At 49.5% G+C, this 20,006-nt stretch overlaps 8 protein-coding genes across 8 annotated transcripts; 1 reads left to right on the plus strand and 7 right to left on the minus strand.

Moving 5' to 3' along the window:
* Positions 1 to 239: 239 nt before the first annotated feature.
* Positions 240 to 1,645, minus strand: N7508_001085 (annexin; the record flags this gene model as incomplete). Its single annotated transcript, XM_058459151.1, has 2 exons — positions 240 to 1,576; positions 1,627 to 1,645. The coding sequence occupies 2 exons, from the start codon at positions 1,643 to 1,645 to the stop codon at positions 240 to 242; spliced, it is 1,356 nt and encodes a 451-aa protein (XP_058322683.1).
* Positions 1,646 to 1,984: 339 nt separating this feature from the next.
* Positions 1,985 to 2,311, minus strand: N7508_001086 (uncharacterized protein; the record flags this gene model as incomplete). The annotated part of the gene is made up of 1 exon (XM_058459152.1): positions 1,985 to 2,311. One exon carries the CDS (start codon positions 2,309 to 2,311, stop codon positions 1,985 to 1,987), a length of 327 nt encoding a protein of 108 aa, XP_058322684.1.
* An 876-nt stretch (positions 2,312 to 3,187) lies between these two features.
* N7508_001087 (Zn(II)2Cys6 transcription factor domain-containing protein) lies at positions 3,188 to 4,481 on the plus strand (the record flags this gene model as incomplete). The annotated part of the gene is made up of 2 exons (XM_058459153.1): positions 3,188 to 3,268; positions 3,321 to 4,481. 2 exons carry the CDS (start codon positions 3,188 to 3,190, stop codon positions 4,479 to 4,481), a joined length of 1,242 nt encoding a protein of 413 aa, XP_058322685.1.
* Positions 4,482 to 5,226: 745 nt separating this feature from the next.
* On the minus strand, positions 5,227 to 6,281 carry N7508_001088 (mitochondrial phosphate carrier protein; the record flags this gene model as incomplete). The annotated part of the gene is made up of 3 exons (XM_058459154.1): positions 5,227 to 5,611; positions 5,694 to 6,113; positions 6,163 to 6,281. 3 exons carry the CDS (start codon positions 6,279 to 6,281, stop codon positions 5,227 to 5,229), a joined length of 924 nt encoding a protein of 307 aa, XP_058322686.1.
* Positions 6,282 to 6,673: 392 nt separating this feature from the next.
* N7508_001089 (thioesterase domain protein) lies at positions 6,674 to 7,834 on the minus strand (the record flags this gene model as incomplete). The annotated part of the gene is made up of 1 exon (XM_058459155.1): positions 6,674 to 7,834. One exon carries the CDS (start codon positions 7,832 to 7,834, stop codon positions 6,674 to 6,676), a length of 1,161 nt encoding a protein of 386 aa, XP_058322687.1.
* A 331-nt stretch (positions 7,835 to 8,165) lies between these two features.
* N7508_001090 (uncharacterized protein) lies at positions 8,166 to 9,177 on the minus strand (the record flags this gene model as incomplete). Its single annotated transcript, XM_058459156.1, has 2 exons — positions 8,166 to 8,947; positions 9,021 to 9,177. 2 exons carry the CDS (start codon positions 9,175 to 9,177, stop codon positions 8,166 to 8,168), a joined length of 939 nt encoding a protein of 312 aa, XP_058322688.1.
* Positions 9,178 to 10,191: 1,014 nt separating this feature from the next.
* N7508_001091 (uncharacterized protein) lies at positions 10,192 to 14,739 on the minus strand (the record flags this gene model as incomplete). The annotated part of the gene is made up of 1 exon (XM_058459157.1): positions 10,192 to 14,739. The coding sequence occupies one exon, from the start codon at positions 14,737 to 14,739 to the stop codon at positions 10,192 to 10,194; it is 4,548 nt and encodes a 1,515-aa protein (XP_058322689.1).
* Positions 14,740 to 16,804: 2,065 nt separating this feature from the next.
* On the minus strand, positions 16,805 to 17,689 carry N7508_001092 (SAP domain-containing protein; the record flags this gene model as incomplete). The annotated part of the gene is made up of 1 exon (XM_058459158.1): positions 16,805 to 17,689. One exon carries the CDS (start codon positions 17,687 to 17,689, stop codon positions 16,805 to 16,807), a length of 885 nt encoding a protein of 294 aa, XP_058322690.1.
* Between the last annotated feature and the right edge of the window lie 2,317 nt (positions 17,690 to 20,006).

The following is a 20,006-nucleotide window of genomic DNA, read 5'->3' on the forward strand; positions in this document are numbered from 1 at the left end:
TTTGAGTGTATCTAGTGACAGAAATGCAATTGTGTATGAACTATTGAGGTGAAAAGTCTCAAGCGCCGATACAAGTAGCATCAAAGACAGAAAGTTGCAAATAAATTGAAGTAAATTCCACCCTGGATATAGACACATTCATCATCACAGATCGTGGTATCTCAAAAAAATCATACAGGCATCAAAACATAAAGCATCAAATTATATACACAAGAATCAACAACCAACAACCAGAATCCCTACTCAAGAAGAGCAACCATCAATCTTCCATAATCCCCAGAAGTCTCACCGCGAACCCGATCCACAAGATTCTTCCCAAAGCGATGCTGATACGCCCGCTTAACCATCTCCTTATGATTCCGATCCCAATGAACACGCACAACACGAATAACGAGCTTCTCATCCTTGGTCCCCATACCACGCATACACTCCTCCAACAAGATAGCATCACGCATAGCAGGATCAGTAGCAGAGCGCAGCATAACAAGCAACGCATCTTCCATATGACCCGAGTACTCCTTCTCAATCTGTTTCTCCAGGGGAATATTATACCTCGACTGGAAATTCTGATTGATAGCCCTTAGCTCGGCATTAGAAGCGCGAGCAAAGATAGCACATGTCTCCGTAATATTCTTCTTACCCTGCAGGGAACGGACATCAGCCTCGATAACCTGCGGGTTGACAGGCATTGATTCCTCATGGCGGGCCGCGCGGATAACAGTAGTGAAGAGATCGCTCGTCTTGAAGGAGAGGTCATTCTCGACGTCCTTTGAGAGGGATCGTTTATAGCGCATTTCGTAGGCCGTGCGGATGGCGTTCATGTCGGCGTTTGAGCGACCGAGGAGGATATCATTGAGGAGCCATTCCTTCGTGCCTGCGCCGTCAATTGCGAGATGTATACACTCGACATCGTGCAGGAGCGGACCGTCAAGGACGGCCAGAAGACCGTCGCCGAAGTAACCACCCGTCTCGGACTTGACGTCCTTGTAGAGATCGCGACCGAGGTGCTTGGAGTATGTATCGCGGACAGCGGCCATCTGGAGGGGATCGAGACGGGCAAGGACGGCAATTAGGGCCTTTTCGTCAGTTCCGAAGCCCTTCATCGCTTTGCGGAGTTGGTCGCATTGGGGCCGGAAGTCGCCTGGTGCGACTTGGCCCGGGATGTAGCCTAATGAAGGTGCCGAGGGCATGCCTTGGGGCGGGAATCCACCGGCTGCTGGTGGTGCGCCGTATCCGACTGGAGGTTGGCCATGCGCGAAACCGGGACCGCCGGGTGGTGGCTGGCTCTGGGGAGGGGCATAGCCGTGTGGTGCCTGGCCGTATGGTGGTTGCGGGGATGGGGCGTGGTATCCGGCTGGGGGTTGAGGGGAGGGTGCGCCGTATGGGCTTCCTTGTGGGGGAGCTCCGTAGTGACCCTGTTGGGGTGGTGGGTAATGTCCTTGCTGAGGGGGATAGGGGCCTTGTTGGGGAGGAGGGTAGTGACCCTGTGGCGGGGCGCCGTATTGCTGGTTTGGATGGGGAGGCTGATGGTGGCCCTGGGGAGGTCCTTGTTGAGGATATCCACCGTATTGAGGTTCTTGAACCAGGTCAGTGATCTTCCTCGGGCTCGAGGTAAATGAAACTTACGGTTAGGGTAGTAAGACATGATGTTGGTATGAGCAACAAAGGTCCGGGGTTCCAGATGTTTATATCCTCAGTTCGGCAATCAGAGCGTGGCGCAGTACAGGTGGGGGCGTTCACAGCCCTGTCAATTTCCACAACTGACGTCTGCCAATATTTTCCTTATGTTTCTGACTGTTTTAAAAATAGGAAGTGTGTTCCAAGGCTACTCCGTTGTATCTCAGGAACTACGGCAACTTCACTCGTGACTACCCCACTAGATCGGATGTATACTTGGAGATCCTCACTTCTCCCTTGATTAATTATACGCGAAGCCTGTTTACATACACATGTCCTCAAGCTCAAGCTCAAGCTCTTGAACACCTCACAACTTGAGCCATTTTCCAGTCCCTCCAGCAACCCCCTTTTTCACTTCCGCCTCGGTAAAAGGCATGTCAAAGCCGCCAGTGATCGACACCCCATTCACGAGTCGGAGCTGGAAACAGTCCTTCTCAATGGGTATTTCTTCAAAGTCCTCAGGTTCAAGTTGTAGTTGGTCGGCTGATTCAAAGGCGACATCGGCACTAGTCACGGAGAAAGACTGAGTGAAGGTGCTTAGCTTGCCGACGAAAATATACTGGGCTCCGTCGACTTCGAATTGACCTAGGATTTGCCCTTTGTCGCATGTGAGGGTGCCGTTTCCATGAGGCATCTAGTTCAAGTATAAGTCTATTGTGTGGAAATCATGCGAATGCTGGAATACCCTTACCGTGAGCAACGTGAGCAACGTCCCAAATTGTTGACAGTGCCAAATGGGAGAATCAAGGGCGAGGTGATCAATCCATCTTTAAGGTCTGAGCGAAGAGCGGTCAGTTGGAATGTTTAAGGCGGGGGATATCGTGCAGTTGGTCCGATGTCATACATGCAGGTCAGTGGGGAGCTGTCCTTGGCCTTACTGATACATGTATGGGGTTTCACCTTATCAACATGCAGCTTCAAGTATGCACACTGTACAGGGTAGATGCCTGAGTACGTAATAAGAACTGTTGCTACTGCATCAATAGCCTGACCCGGACAGGAGCGTGGAGATACGACATATAGAGCCTCAAAATTTCCACCGCGTATCGAAACATCTATGATAAAAGCTCTGGTTCTCAATCAGCGTTATTTTTCTTCAACTTGCCGAATCATATGGTTTCAAAGATACATCCTGCTTTTCTTTACAATGATTCGTCCTTTATATATATCGTCTGCACTCAAATCTGAGATGATTGCTCAGCCCGTTTGTCTATACATATAAAAGTGAAATATCTTATTCAATATATTATGACTATGCTGTGATCTTAAGCTCTACGATACTTACTATACCTGCTATCACCAAGTAACCAGTGAGTGCGTTGAAATAACGCCAAGCTTCTCCGCTAAGATTCCTCTTCGCTAACCGGATGTGGTTAGCGCATATCCCCTAAGTTGAGGCTGCATTGCTCAACAGGCTGCTAGATTTTTCATAGAATGTTTATGTATTGTATAGGCCTTCCAAGGCTTATCCTGAATCTGTAGGATATCAGGTGCCGCCTTAGACATCGCCATGTCGACCATTTCCCAAGGCCGTCGGTCGCATCGAAAGTCGCGAGCGGGATGCTCGCAATGCAAAAGGCGAAAAGTCAAGGTAAGAAATCAATCCAACGATTTGAGAATTCTGGACTCATACCTTTGACCAGTGTGATGAAACCCAGCCACATTGTCGCAACTGCCACAGACATGGGGTGGTCTGTTCCTTCGCCGGGCCCTTGACTGTGCTATCTACCTCTCAAGTGGACCTGGCAGAATCCCCCAGATCAATATCTGGCCCAGAGAGTGCAGAATCAGGGATAGCTTCAACCACAGACCAAAAGGTCCCAAGTTTACCAAGTCGGCCAATTCCACCAATGGTGAATCCCTTCCCTTCAAACTTGGCCGTCTTCGACTTGGAGCTTCTACATCACTACACCACCTCAACCTGCTACACACTATCACGAAGCCCAGCAGTGCAAAGAATCTGGCGGGACCAGGCACCGTGCATTGGATTCAAAATGCCCCCCGTACTACACGCTATTCTCGCCCTCTCCGCCCTCCATCTCGGCCACTCGGACGCATCCAGACGCGAAAGCTGCCTAGCACACGCGCAGATGCATCACGGCATTGCCGTAAAAGAAATGGTCCCACTAGTCTCATCCCTCGCCCAAGAGAACGGCGAGGCATTATTCATATTCACGTCCTTGACATGCATGTTCTCATGCGCAAAGCCATTCAAAGCAGGCGACTTTCTAGTCCTCTTCGAAAGAGGTACGCTATCTGAATGGGCCCGACTGTTCCGAGGCACAAAAACAGTCATACAGAGCGGTGGTGAAAATCTCCGCACGGGACGACTGGCACCTATCTTCCTAAACGGATCGTATCTGGCCGCTGCTCATCTCGAACCACAGGCACTTGAGCATGGCAGACCGCATATCTGGGAACTGCAAGAAATGATGCAAAGGGAATGTCCGTCAACTCTACCTGCGAGGGCCATCTATCAGAATACATTGGATGAGTTGGCGCGCACATTTGGCGTTGCCTTGAGGCCTGGTGCTGCGCGGAGGCTCGATACTGCAGATGTTTTTCGGTGGCTACTAGATGTGTCGGATGATTATTTGGATCTACTACGGCAGGAAGCTCCGATTGCTCTTATTATATTCGGATATTGGTGTGCTTGTATTCGGCGGATTGAGTGGATGTGGTGGATGGAAGGTCTCAGTCAGCGCTTAATGACGCAGCTGCTATCTGTACTGGATCCAAAATATCGAGAATGGCTTTGGTGGCCTCAGGAGATTATTAATGGGAGTCATGTTGCTTCGCCTTGAATGTGGAATATGAATTATGTTATTTGAATAGGAACCTTAGCAAAAGGGGCCCTCTATTATATAGAAATACATATATATATATAAATATATATATATATACATTTGACACTGTCACGGACTCGATTGTAAGAATTGTCAGGACCACTGACCACCCTGGGAAGACCAAACTTGACGATAGAGTCTACTTCACTTCGTTATTTCCTAATCACAGAGCTTGTTTCGAGCAAGTGTGCTTTTACTTCGCTAATAGCTTTCTTGGCTTATAGCTTGGAAGGAACTTTCTAAGACTACAAAATATTCTAGTCTAGTTCGAGTTGCCTCGCAACGAATACGATCGATCTAGTGCTTATTGGTTTAAGACGGATATACAGGCGTAGGTGCTGTAGAGGTGGTTAGATAGAAAGCCCAGAGTAGAATATTAGTGTGATTGGAGACGACAAGGTCACGGTCGAAAGGCAGCCGCTCCTGGCGTCAAATGTGGTTATTTTTCGGCGTCAATTGCACAGGTCTTCATATTCTATGAGTAATCTGTGCGACAGGAGTGATCTTCTCACGGGACATCCGAAGTAGCTCCCTAAGCGAAGTCGACAGGAAGTGGACTGCACACTTGTATCGAATTACCGTAAAGAAAAAGATCATACTTAACTCTACTTCAAATGAAGCCGTGCACCAGTAAGTCTATATCTATACAAAAGCCCTCCCTTCCATCTAAACCATGCGAGATGTTGCAATGCCAAGGAGTCGCTTATTTGGCAATCTCAGTGCCGTTGGTAGCACCAAGAGCCTTCTTGATATCACCATAGATAGCGAACTGACCAGCAGTAATACCACCAACCATGACAAGACGAGTGGGAAGACCAGCAAAAGCACCACGGAAGCCGAGCTCACCGGCAATCTTGACGAGACGAGAAACGGTACCTTCACCAGCGGCAGCCTTGGTCTTGTTAATTTTCGACAGCATAGTATCGGCGGGCTGAGACACGATAGCAGCGGCGAAACCGGCAAGAAGACCAGCTCCAAGGTTAACAGTGGTTTGAGCACCATCGGACATTTTGGACTTGTCGAATTGAGCGAAGATAAGTTCAGAGAACTTCTCGAAAGCGACAAACTTGGTCACGGTGTAGGGAACCCTATCAATAGGTTAAGATTTCTTCCTTTGTTTGTTGCGTTTGACGCTATGAAGCCTTGTTTCGGAGATAGGAGTTAACGTACTGCTTAAGGAGGATAGGTCCGAAACCACCGTAGAAAGCACCGACCCCCTCGTTTTTCAGAATCTTACTGAACCCGCCGATGAGGCCATTGGCAAATCCAGGAGTAGACACGAGACGGATACGGGTAGCCTCAAGAGGGCAAAGAGCGATAGACGCAAAGAATTCGGCGGCGGCAGCAGAGACGGAGTAGATAGCAATGCGATTTTGGCGAGCATTTTCGAGACCAACAGTCTTGACAGACAGGGCCTTGAAATACTCATATCCACCAAACTTGAAAGCACCCTGGGCGAAGTAACCGGCAAAGGTAGGACCGGCACCGGTCAACAAAGCACCAGCACCCTCATTCTTGATGACCTGACGGAAAGCGCTGAACATGCCCTTGTTGTAGGTGGCAGGGTCAAGCTGGATCTTAGTCTTGACGCTGTAGCTTTGTTAGCAGCCTAGCGACCACCAAGAGCCTGTCAACTTACACATCGACGGGGGTGAAGCTACCATGAGTCACCGAGCAGCAAACTGCACCAGCGAAGGCAAAGCGACCGATCAGATCGATGCCTTCGGGTGCTTTCTGAGTGGGAGCGAGGGCAGACATGGATGCGCGTGGGGTGAGAAAGGTGAAGGTTGAAGTGTCAGCTGTGGGCAGGGGATGTGAAGTCACGCAGATGGCCCCCACGTCAGATTTCACTTCGGAGTCCACTTCGGAGTCCACCTGGTGTTTCCTGGTTCTATTTCTGCCAGTCGAGATCAACTATGCATCTCATCTCAATTAGTTTCTACCAATCTCTGCATTACCTCGAGTCTAGTCATTTATATCCCAGAGGTCGGTGCTTTGATGTAGTGATTTGGGGCTGGTATGAAACAATGGGGAAACACCAAATCTTACACCTGATGATAAAATGCGAGTCAATTGGCTCAGCAATACATCTGATCTGAAATATATTTTGCTGAGGCTCAGAGTGTATACCTAAGATCTCCATCGCAGCCTTAGCGTGACGCCCCAAGTAGACTGTCGAGCGTATTTGCAAGACTTTGCTTAACGCTATCCAACTTTTGTTGAAACTCAATGACGGTATCCACGGTTTTCTTTGCACCAAATTCTCCGACGAAGAAAAAGTGATTGCCCATTATTTCTGTGGTCAAAAGCTCTGATATATCTGAAACGACCTTTTGTAGGTCTTGGAAGCGTGATCTGTCCACGGCAAGACTAGCTTCAGAAGATTCCTCTGCAGCTTGTAGGTATCGGCGCACTCGTGTGTTCCTACTCAACTCAGCCATGGTATGTTGGATAATGAGATATGACCACGTCGCTTTGTCGGTGATACCATGGCGGAAATCGAGTCCACTGGTAGGGACGATGGCGGCCATACTAGGCAAACTCCAAAACACATGTGCCTGGCTATCCTCTAACAACTGCCAGGGGTTGCGTTCTTCGACAAAAGTTCCGGAGTTCATGTCAAACTCATACCCACATGCCGTCAGACCGACAGGTGTAGCACCAAGGTAATCCCGCTCATAAATGGTAGGGTCGATTATGAAGCGAGACCCATTGAGCCCATTGATCTTCTCCTGTTCATCAAGATGCCGGCGGAAGATCGCATTGGCATACGGCCTCTTCGAATAGCCCGATACCGTCTGATCAAGTTGGTGCCTTGCCACAGAGGGGAGGAGACCGGGAAGAGCCGGCGTAGCGGCCAGCGAGACGAATAAATTCGCATCAAGTTCCAAATTCCGTAGCTCCTCTGTGACAGGTCTGAGGAGCTTGCCGGCCATACTCCAACCCAGGATAATGATCTTGCCGCCGATGCTGTTTTCCTTTACGACCTGGCTGATCACCACAGCAGTTTGAGTACCCCATTCAGGGATCGTGAAATGCGGACTCGTAGCCGGCATGACTGGTAGCTCTGCGTCCAGTGGATACGAAATAGCCAAGAAGCTGTATCCATAGTGATTGAACCAGTGAGCCAGGAAGTCTTTGCTATGTGATCCTGGATGTCCGTAGGAGATGCGTCCGTTGTGGGCCATCCCCGGCACGAATACCACGAGAGGTTGGGAAAGATCCCTGCCGGGGATGAACTTGTATACAACAGGGTGGCCCGCGACTACACTCGACTGCTCTCCATGGTAGAGATTGCAGCGTGTGGCCATTTTGACATGTTAGAGGGTTTCAGAGAAAAATTGCGGGGTTCGGGATTGAACAAGAGATGTCGGATCTTCAATGAAGAGTGGGATCCTGAAACGGAATAGGATGGGTATAATGTCTAATTTGGTCTGTGCTTTTGCAGCTTGGTCAGGGTTTGAAGGGCATTCTTTCTTGATTTCGTTTCTCGCAAGAAAAGAGGCCTCCCAACCGTCCAATCCATATCAAGGGACTGCCCAAACTTCCAATTTCCCCTACCAGGCTATTTAGGGCATTGAAGATGTATTTTTGTGAGAAGACATGATCATATTGTAGACGCCAGAACCTCCATATACTTTCTTAAATCTCTGACTTGAGAGTAAAGTATGGTGCTGTCTTATTATCAGGAGCCTCCGTATAAAGCTGCTGGCCATTCTTCTTGAATTCAGTGATAACACCCTGACCCTCATCACTAATGACCCACTGCACAAACTGATCAGCAGTTTCATAATTCTTAGCATTCTTGCCAACAAGCATATGAGCAGGGTTAAGAAGAGGGTCCGAAGCTTCATCGGTAGCAGCCTTGTAGATAGTAGTCTGCTTCTGCAGCTCGGTCGAGATTGAAAGATAAGTACCACGATCGGTGATAGTATACTCCTTCAACAAAATCGCAGCTGTAAGCGCTTGAATCGGATATGCAATGTACTGGTGGTACCATTTCGAGTATGCGGTGCCCCAGGGTACTTGACCGATACCAATCCACAACTGGGAGTCTTTGATATGTGTTGCGGACTTATCGTAGCGTGTGAGGAAACGCACTGGTGGGTCGGTGTTACCTGCTTCGGCGGCGGCGAAGATATTTGAAAACATTGTGCTGATATCCTCGCTCTCAGATAGGTTGGCTGGATTGGACTGTGGGCCAACGAGGAGGAAGTGATCGCGCCAGGCATACCAGGCGGGGGACTTTGCGATTCCTTGATCAATGGCGATTTTTTCGGCTGGTGGGGTGTATGTGATCCCAATATCGACGGTACCGGCCTTGAGGTAGTTGATGGATTCGGTGGTGTCGCTCTTATACCAGGCGACTTTGAACGGGTCGGCACCGTTGCTCACGCTGTACTTGATGAAGGCGTTGGCGAGAACTGGGATGTGTCAATTGTGATATCATTTGCATGTATAGACGGGCTATAGTCTCTTGTCACTTTCCCAGCTTACCTTCAATCAAACCACTCTGCCCAGCGCCACCGTTCCCGATGCGGAGCAAAACATCGGTGGCAGAGCTATACCCGCCATCGTAGACCGCAGCAGGGTCGACAGCATATACGGAGGTGGCAAGAGTCAAGCCCTTGAGGAGGGTAGCAACAGAAGGCATGTTGAAGTACGGCAGTTATAAGATCAATGTCTTTTGTCAAGGATTGATTCTGAGATGTCGAATGACACACAAAAGCAGAACATGACCAGAAACGCAGAGACGCACCATAATTTATAGCTCAAAAGCTCTGGTTCCAGCCCAAATGCTCACAATGAGCTGCATGAACAGGTCTCTCAAGAGTGGGCCCGGCAGGTCGGAGCGCCTATAGATTGGCACGGGTATCTGGGAGAATAAGCAAAGATGGCCTCTTTTGTGACACTCTGGGCCCTTTTCTACTGAAAAAAATCCAAGATCAGTCTATGCCAAGCCAATAATGCATGCGCATGACGATGTCCGCAGATTTCAGCTCGCCAGTTCATACGGAGGCGAGCTGAACCCCTCTCGTGGATACCGCAACGTATATCGATTGTTACACGGCTATAGAAGCGAGGATGTAAAGCAGGCATTTTGGAATCCAATAGTAACTCAAGTAGATGGGATCAGACTGGGAAAGGATTCATGTTCTTTGCTTTGTTCCAATGTGGGGGAGGGAATATGCAGGAATGCCCGAGGATACAGGGATCAAAACGAAGTTCAGAGGCTATAGTATGGCAAATACTGCTCAGATCATCAGAGACAAGTGGTCAGATGAGTCTAGCTATGATACATATACGGGTTACTGATAAATACAAGAGTGCTGGCTAGCTAAGAGTAGTTGAAAGCTTTTTGTCCATTATAAAGTCCTGCTTGTAAATTGGAAAATCCACCTCTATTACACATAAGAATCATGATCAACATCCACTCATGCAATAACAAAACAAGAAACGCAAGAAACAAAAACAAGCAATGCAAGCCAAATGCCAGTCTTGAATACAAGTCCGCACAGTCCGCATCTCCCAAACGCTAACAGCAAAAACAATCATGAGTATGGGTATTTCTGAATCATGCAAATTAGGCAATCAATCATGGATATCATCAAAAAGCAAAAACAATCAGTAAGTCGATAAATCGGTAAATCATAATCATGGCGTGCACCTAAACACTCGCCGTGCGCCGCGGAACCTCGCTTGGTTTCTGGGCATATGCAATCAACATACGGAAGCCACTTCCTCTCCTCTGACACTCGCGCAGGACTTTACGGTCACGCCACATGCTGGTATCGCTGTCTCCGCCGGAGAGGACGGGATCTTCATAGCATTTCGAGTACCACCAGCGCCCGACACGAGCGACGATCTTCGCGATAGATTCGTCATTTGCTGGGGATGGAGATGGGTCGGAGAGGAGATCACCTAGAGAGATGTTTGCATCATCAGAGGGGAATTTAGATGTGCTTCTTGTGTTCTGGCTTCCTGTTGCAGTGGTGATGGAAATTGTTGGGAGAGAAAAGGCGTCGGAGGGGGCTGATGTTGAGAAGGATTGGGATGAGGATGTAGTAGATGCGGAGGAGCGGACGACCATTCCTGCTACTGGGATGCGGACCATGCAGCGACGGAGATTGTCGAAACCCTGGGTGCCGAGTTGGCGTTGGACACTGTCGCTAGTTGGTTTGAGGCTGATCGTTGAATCGGATAGGCAGGTTGTTTCCTTTAGCTGGCGGACTGCTTTGCGGGTACGCGGTCCCATGTTGACCATATCTCTGTCTAGGAGGCACATCTCCAAGTACCCGCCTGTACGGAGGACTCGTTTGCATTCTTGTACAATGTTGCCTTGAACAGTCTCGGAGCAGACGGCGGGGAATCGGAGAACAGCGACGGTAAAGTAGTCCTTTGGGAATGGGAGCGGGTTGCTCAGCCCGGCGTGGTATACCGTGTGATGGTTTGTCGGAGGCTGCCATGCTGCGGGGTGAGGAGCTGCTGTAGACACCGGACGACCTCCAAGGCTGTATACCTCTGCATCGGGATAAGTCAAGGAGCAATAGAAAGACCAATCGTCGTTCCCAAGCCCATCGACTACCAGGATTCTGCCTTGGCCTCCGGTCTTGACGTGGTTATGTGCCGGACTGAAGAGGACCCGGCCAAATGAAAGCCAGCGACTAGTCATAAGCGAGGCCGAGCGCATGTTCGTGCGCGTCACAGCATCCCACTCACGCTCGGAGGATCCAGCCTCTTGTGAACGGTGAATCTTCGGTCGGGGTGAAGGGACAGCAGCGAGAGACTGAAGAAATGTCGACTGTTGTTCCCAGCGCTGGTCAATGGAAGATGGCTCTTCAACAGGAGCCGAAACATCCTCATCCTTCTCCGCATTGATCTTATCTTCTGTCAAATCCCCATACCTGGAAACGAGATCGCTATAGGAAGGTTGAGACGAAGGAGCCGTAGAAGATTGCAAGGCCGAAACAATCCGAGAACGACGTAGCCGAACAGAACTGGCACTTGACCGTACTGAGTCCTCACCCGGTCCTCGCTGAATAGGAGTGGGATTATTCAACTCATCCTGAAGAGCTCTACTCGCCATGGTAGCAAGTTCGAATCTGGCATCATCTTCAGGCTTAACAGGCTCCTTTGACTCCGGCCCCTCTGGCGAAAGAACATGATCGATCAGATCATCAAACTCATTCCACACCTCATCTTCAGTAGGTGGTGAGCCGGGCACTGGAGCGACGGCAGTTACTGCAGCCAAAGCAGCAGAGCTATCCGACGAGGTCGAACCCTTCTTCGGTGGGAACTTGAGGAACTCATAGTCTGAGAATGGTCCAGCGAGGAAATCCAAAGCACTGGCTTCCTCGGAAGCACTGAACGCAGGGCTAAGCCCATGGCCCCATCTAGGCTCGCTGGGCCCGATTCCCAGGTCCAGAGGTGCATCGCTGATCAATGGAGACTCATGCGGAGCACCTGTCGTGGGAGCAGTGAGAGCTGGAGATTCAACGACACTAAATGGGCGAGAGAAGGACTGCATCGCTGGTCGATGTTGTCTATCGCGCCGCGAGACAACCTGAGGAATTCTGCCTACGGAAGCTAATCGTCTTGGGCGCTCTACTTCAGGTGACGATTCGAGCTCTGGAGGCATGAGGTTGCGATTGAACATGGCAATCTTCGGCGATGGACGGTCATTTTCAAATTCTCCATGAAGCTTTGGTGGCGAAGGCAACAAAATTGAAGGTTCTCTCTTTCTGATATTTAGACCTGCTGGAACTTCCACTGGGTGGAAGATTTTTTCCTCTTCTGTTGGTGGGGAGTCCTCGATTTTGTTGATGATCTCATCCAGGGAGTCCGAGTCAGCGTCGACAAATGCATAGTGGGCAACAGGCCGAGTGTTCAGCACCGGCGAAATCGCCGCGTGGAGTTGGGCGGTATGGGATGCAGTTGTGATAGGAGGCCCGCTCTTGTGCTCGTTGGAACTCTTCTGAAAGAAATTCCACATGGATGTCTTTCCCTTCTTAGCTTGTTGCTGCTGAGCTGGCTCGGACTTTTTAGTTCGCTCAGCGGGTTTCTGAACAGCTTTCTTTGGCTGAGGTGTAGCTTTGACACTTGGTTCTTGGCTAGTAAGAGATGTCGTAGTCACAGCAGCTTGAGTGTTTGCAAAAACACCATGTCTTTTGCTCTTTGGAACTGGCATGCGTGATACGGAAGTACTAGGTCGCCTGGTATTCAGTTCGCGCTCAGGGCTCCGGTTCCTTGACGCAGTCCCAGCAGACTCGACAAGCGTAACAGTATCACCAAATGTCCCCGTTGAAGTGGCAAGCGAGTCAGTAGACTGACCATTCGAGTGTGTGAGGGCACCCTGCCGAGGCAAATTCGAAGTAGAGGCAACACTAAGGCTGCTCATACTTTGCTCGCTCTGCGTCCGCGACAACGACGCGCCGTCCATTCCGCCACCATTGATGATGACAGGTTCCAGACGACTCATGAAGAAATCATCAATCTCCAACTCAGGCCTACTGGACAGGCTTCCTTTGCTGGCGACACTTCTCGTCGTGCTTGTTGACCTTGTTCTTGTGCCACTGCTACTACTCCCACTGGCTTTCCGGCCGCGTTGTCCATACTTTCCATAGCCCTCATGTCCCGTCCCAGCCGCGGGGCCTTTACGTGGTAAACGAGCTTGCTCTGTGGTAGTCTCTGTCATATCAGGCTTGGACTTCTTCGTGAAAAGACCAAACCTTTTTGGTACGGGCATCTTCGACTCTGGTTGTTCTTTAGGAGGCTCCTTTGTCAAAGTCCGAGGGGATTTCCGAGATAGCACAGGAGACCCGTCATCCTGAGATGAGACTCGCGAAATACTCCTCGAGTGTAAGGAGTCAATAGATGCAGCGGCAGATTGGTTTGGAGTGGGATGAGGAAGGCTGGCCGCTAGGATCTTTTCCGCGGATTCGCGTCTTGTGTGACCCGTCGATCTGATATACCGCAAATTGCTCCGTACCACAGGTAACTTTTCCAGCTCTAAGCGATGAGTTCCATCTCTGCTTGGTCTTGGTGGAGTGCGTGGGGTCTCCACGAAACGTGCGGGGGAGCATTCCTTGGCCCCTTGCGGATCAACTAGGCGTCTTTCGGCTTCCTCGACCTCTCTACAGGCCTTTTCAGTGTCAATATCTCCGGATTTTGATGGACTGAAATTCGACAAAGGTTTTATTGTTGGAGAGCTGTATGGTGGGCCTGGCATGTGGTTAGATGGAGACTTGGAAGTTGACTGGTTGTGATCATCCGTCCCTACTGAGCTTAGACCAGAAGATTTCGAAGGTACTCGCTTCTGAGTCTTTGGCTCAGGTCTTTCTTGTTTCGGACTTGATTGAATGATTGAAGGAGAAAACACCGGCAACCGTGTCTGTGATGGGCTGGGCTGCCGGAGACGGCCGATCTTTGTCGAGTGTACGATACCTGGGGAATAAGAAGACAATGAAGTGGGAGTAGACCCTCGACTCCAAATACTCGGGGACTCGGAGTATCTTGTTGAAGGACTGCTTGCCGAGAGAAATGGCGCAGGGGGAGGTGGCAAGTTCTGGGTATCAACTGTAGTCCGGAGACTTGCCAGTTCTTCCGGGCCATTAAATCTGGAAGTTGCCGAGCTCAGGGTCGCACTGCTCTCGTTTCTATGACTGGTTCTGTCCGATGAAGCCGAATGTCCTGACGGCAGGGTCTCCGGAGTGCCGTACTTTGTTGCACTGTTCATATTGACGGGTTGAGGCTCTTGAGGGATCACAAGGCTGAGCTTGTGGGATTGTAATTGCTCCACATGTCTTCCTATTGTCGGTGCACGTCTTCGAAGAACATTTCGTGACCGTTTCGGGGAAGACACTTGTTGTCCAGTCCCAAGCAAGGATGGGTTGTTGATCTCTGGACTTGAAAGCGATGAAGGAATGGATTGTGTGGACTTCTGAGAAGACGCAGCAGATACTGGGGTAATTGGTGATACAGTTCTACCGGCTCTGGGGCGTGGGAGCATAGATAGTCGAGTTCCACGGTAGTTCTTGGTATGTGACGGCCCTAGCACTGGGCCGGTCTCTTCGACGCTCGAGAATGATGAGGTCCTACTTCTGGGTGTAAAATTGACAGGCCCTGCGATTTGCGACCCTGGCCGAACGCCAGAGGCATTTTCAGATGTTGAGGACAGGCCATCACTTGGCATGTGATGGCCAGAACTGTATGACATGATGTAGGGTTGAGTGAGGTCCCTGGGTGCAATGCGAAGACAAATGACTCGGATACTTGTACTTCGATATGGTAATCATCACGTATCATTATCTTGAGAGCAGTCTTATTTGATCAGTATTGTTCTGCCTAGATCTGCTTGGGTACTCACTGCAATACATATCAGGATATCAAAATTGCTGCCACCTAGCGCATGTATATTAAGATATAAAAAGCAGAAGAACTGCGAGTATGTCAAAGTCACAACACTAGTAGATATTAGCAGGGTATTAAGACTATTAAATGTATAACGAAAAGTCCGTGAGTAAACGTCAGGGAAAACTCACCGAGGATCGGCGAAGCCTAAAAGCTGCAGCTGCTTCGCCACACTCAAATGTGGCGTTAGGATCTCAGGGTTTTTCCAGCCACGTCAGAGGTCAAAAATAAATTGAAAGACAAGAGAACACAGATAATTATTAAGACTTCAGACATTTATGTGCTAACTAGCAATGCCCCTAGGTGTGGGGGGGGGAGGAAACGCCTTGTACCGCACCATATAGAAAGGTTTGCACGGCAGCCCCGATACCAAAGGCGTCTCTCTCATTGGCACGTAACTGTTTCTGTGATGGGATCGAGGGAGTCGAGACTGCACAACTTCGAGCCTGTCAAATGGACAAGATAGCCTGCGCGAACTAGTGTTGGGCCAAAGTCAAAAAAGGCGACTCCCACAAATAACCAGAGTAATCCCCGGGATCCAGTGCGCACGCACACAGGGCTACTGGCCCACAGGGACCTCAGTAAGAGGCGTCTCGTTGGCTCGACGGTATCGGCTGCCGGCGGCAAAGCAGTACACAACGTGACAGGGGTGACTCAGTGGAGTATCGTCAATATTTGAGTCGATCGCCTGTCGGCGGTGTAGACTCAAGCTGAGCGTGAAGTAAACCCGTATTGGGAACCAGTCTGGTCGCGTCTCTCTCGCCTCTTTGACAACACATTCGGAGACGCCGATTTGAATCAGTGATTGGAATGATCGACGTGAAGAGTTTTTTTCCCTTCTTTTTTGCTTTTTCCTTTTTTCTCTTAACTCCACGCCTTCCCCGTGCTTTCGGAGAATTTCCCAACGTGAGGTTTCAAGGGACCATGCGTATGCAAAAAGACGTATGCGTTCGACTAGGCGCCGGATACTTCACATCTTCCCGAAACAGTTCATTTCCACCCGCATCACGTTTGAGACATGTCGAGTCTCAGCTAAGATTTCTCAACGGTCATCCAGAGTTGCATACTGTTTGGAACAGGCCCGAGCCGAGCCTTTACCAGAATATGCCATCCACTGGACGTAAAGAGGTCGCTGCAGGTGGGGGCGAGTCTAATCAGTAGCCTTGTAAGATTCATAGACCAGTAACTGCGCTGGAGGGCCATGTCGTCTCTGGGACTTCCATGTTCGAGCAGCCTTGGATGTGGAGACGGGCTGTGATGGCCCACTGGGCGATCGAGCAATGAACATGCCCTAGAGGAGTATCGAATGTTAGCTTGAAGCCACCAATTCTAAAAAAAGCGACTTGTGGATTGCGATTCGCGGGGAGCAACTGAGCCAAGTGGGGAGGGCGGCAATCCTGGCAAGCTTGAAGTCGTAGAGCCAGAACACGCCATTTCAAATACTTGCTGTTTCCTCGTAGAGAATAGTGTGTGCTCAGTCTGAACTAGAGTCCCTCCCAATGCTGAGGCTTGTCGATCTTGGGCACGACAGTCACGATCTGGGCCATGCTTGACCTGCGAGTGGTCGGGGCGCTGCTGCAGGAACAAGCGACTAATGCAGTGCTCAGCTTCATAATCACCGGGGAATTGATACTGGGCGCCGCGAGGAACTGTTGATTGAGTTTTGAGTCTGTGCAAGTGTTAAGATCTCGAGCACTTCAAATTTTCTTGGCAAGGTTGATCTCTGCTAACTACTCTCTACTTGGAAAGAAGCACAGAAGCTTGGTAGATTCACATATATTAAAAACAAATCGAATTGAATGGCCTTGAAGTTTCCCAGTAGCATCTCACACAAACGCCCAAGTAAATGATGATTGACCAACAAAATACATTTAAGCAGCAGCAGCAAATCGCTTCTTGCGAGCCTCCATAGCAGCATTGTCCTTCTCACTCCAGTTCTTGGGAGCGTTACCACTGCCGGCATTGGGCTTCTTTACACCAGCATTGGTCCGGTTTCCACCATCGCGGTTACGGTTTCCATCGCCACGTCGCTGGTTGCGATTCCGGCCAATGTCACGCTTCTTGCCTCCACGACCGCCCTGATCGGGGCGAGCCTCACGGCCCCTCTTGCGAGAGCGCTCATCAGGGAGTGCCTGGTCAAGGCGACTTACACCAGCACCGGGGGTAGTCTCAGCTTCGGGACCGGTACCGAATCGCTTTGCGCGCTCCAGTTGCTTTGTGGCCTCTTTCAATGCAGTCTCGGAATCTTCGATGATACCGAACTTCTCGGCGCGCGCCTTGCGCTTCGCCAACTCGGCCTCTAGCTCTGTCGCGGGCAGTCCACGAGTGTAGTCGATGGCAGGCTTCTCTTCGGCGGCAGCTTCGGTCTGGGCGGCAACTTCGGCGGCGGCGCCGGTGGACTCGACCTTCAGGTCATCAGTTGTGGCAGGGTTCTCATCGAGCTTCTGGTTGGGAACAGCAACGGGGTTGGGCACGGCGCCCTGGCCACCAGCTGCAATAGCTGCGGCACCGGCCTCTGTTGATGGCTTCACGGCAGTCTCTGTAGGTTCGTCGTCCCAGTCGATGACATCTTCGGTGACGTCGGGCTTGGCTGGGGCAGGAGCGGCGGGAGCGGCAGCGGCATCGGCAGGTTTGCTTTCGTCGTCTTGTTGCAAGCGCGAGATAAGGTCGGCCTTCTTGCCGGTGTGAGGGAGAGATCGAGACTTAAGGATCTCGACCAATTCAGGGTTGGTCTTCTTGCTGTAGTCGGTCGCCATGGTGCGATTGGGAGATGTGGTAGGGGATTTAAGGTAAGGTGAGGGATTCAAAGATGGAAAGAAAGAAAGAGGTAAGGAATGCGATGCGGGGTGAGACAAATCGAGTGACTCGAGAATCAACGCGATGTGGTCGCGTCCAGGACGGTCACGTGGTATGACAACTGCACAGGCCACCTTTATATAGCGTTAAGTTCAGTTTGTCTTAACAATGGAGTTCTGATCTCACAATAGAACGGAATCTACACTCGACATTACCATTCTGTGGAATCAATACGTACAATGCGATCAATACTAACATCCTCACATGATACTCTATTGCGCACTCAATAGCCATTGAGATGAGAACGTGGAAATACTCCCTACATTACAACCTCTTCAATTTACTCTATAATCACTGGCTACAAATTCCACCAATCACGATTATACAGCAAGATGTACATCGGGGCAATTCACTGGGTTTGCGAACCAGCAATCAACCTCGCCCGGCGACTCCGAACAAATAAATCTCCATTGTCTGTAGTGTATGACTCTTTTTTCTTCTGCTGAGCAAGATCGGTTATCCCCGGATCTCCAAACAATACGAGATACAGCAGAGATCAAGATACCATTGGCAGTGTAGCCCGTGCGTGCAGAGATCAACACGCCACAGAAGCAGTAAGAAGAGGCTGTTAGAAGCAAGCTGGAGTTTGCGCAATGAGACAGTTGGCTCAGATTCTCAAGATCGTAGTCCGAATCAGAGGCTGCCAGTTGTATATGGCTTGTTGGGAGAAAACGTGGCCTGCATGCACTGCGCCACAGCTTTGACGCCACGTTTATTCCTCAGGTCGCAGGCATTAACTGAAGTATAGTCAACTAGATATTCTTTCCAAGTCGAATTTGAATGTCATGGCTATCTAGGGCATGTCAATGACACAGTAGCTCAATATACCCTTTATTCAATTTGTTCTTCTAGCAAAAGTACTCGGAACGAAGTATAGAGAGAGACGCTTGCGACTGTGTAGCTTTTGGTCTCTTCCTATGCTTTTTCTTATGTTCATTTCTTTTCGGAAAAAGCATTCATGAGCTGGCATCTTTTCTGGATTACATTAATTTTCTATACGTACATTTTCCAGAGGTCCATTGTTTCTTAGATATATATGAGTACTAGGATATTTTAGGTCTACGCTCACATCCAAGTCGCACCTTAAGAAGCAGCCACGTACAAGAATGCACCCATAGTATGCGACGGTAAATCTGGGGTTTATTTCTCAAGCCTAACGTTTAAGTAACCTGTATTTCCTAGACAAACTAATTTCATTGGCCTTACATTGTCTCATGAAGCCTGCTGAGAGCTTGGAGTTATCAGCTTTTGCTTCGTTTCATCCAATACTCGGACTTACCCCATTATAAAGTGCGAGTACACCCTCTCCCCGAACAATTCGAACACAGCTAGTCAAGGTGCCTGCTCTCGCACCACCAGGTTCCATCTGGATTCTAACCTTGACTGTAATTCTCAGTTATTACAACAATAATCAGAATTGTTTGATTGGGAAAAACCAACTCAAGTCCAAAGGATGCGAAACAAGCACCGCCATGCCGGACGCAGAACCCCCAAACCACTTCGAGTATATAATTGAAGAAGAATCTATTGATTGTCCCATCGTGAGTTATCTGTCTTAAAGAACACAACGTGTGGTTCTACTTGTCCGCTGGGTCTTTATGTACCTCGTGCATTGGCATACAGCCGATTCAGTGAGTATCGCATACCCCAACGACGGTGCGGGGATTACCGAGCAGTATACTCATAAGTAAGCGAGGACCAACTTGGAAGCAAGTTTGAAAATATAAACATGCTGGACTCAGGGTTTGACTGGTTTGCTTTTTTTGTTTTTGAACAGTTCTGATCGTGTTGTCCATGCTGAGAAGATGATGCAAACGAGACAACGACTTTCTTTGACCTACCAAGAATCCTGCAGAATGCAGGTAAACGTCTAGGTTTGAGATCTAATTGGAACGCAGATAATATTTGCTCAATGTATCGGAGTTATTCTCCGATCTTGTTAGTCAATATGGGTCTATATTTCTTCACAGGCCGCCTACAGATATCGACCTAGCATGGGATCACACATTCATTTTCGATCTGTGACTACAATTCTCGGTTCATGCAAATATCTACATTCACAATGGCCTACATGGAGATGAAACTCGAAAAAAGAAACGGATGTTCACTATACACAGGGCTTATATGAAGCAGTAGTAGAAAAAAACAGACAAAGGAGACTGACAGGACATAATAGAACAACGCCATGGGAAGAAAACATGGAGCATTTGGTATCCC

The sequence above is a fragment of the Penicillium antarcticum genome (assembly GCF_028974205.1).
Source record: "Penicillium antarcticum strain IBT 31339 chromosome Unknown utg000002l_segment0_segment0, whole genome shotgun sequence".
Lineage (NCBI taxonomy): Eukaryota > Fungi > Ascomycota > Eurotiomycetes > Eurotiales > Aspergillaceae > Penicillium > Penicillium antarcticum.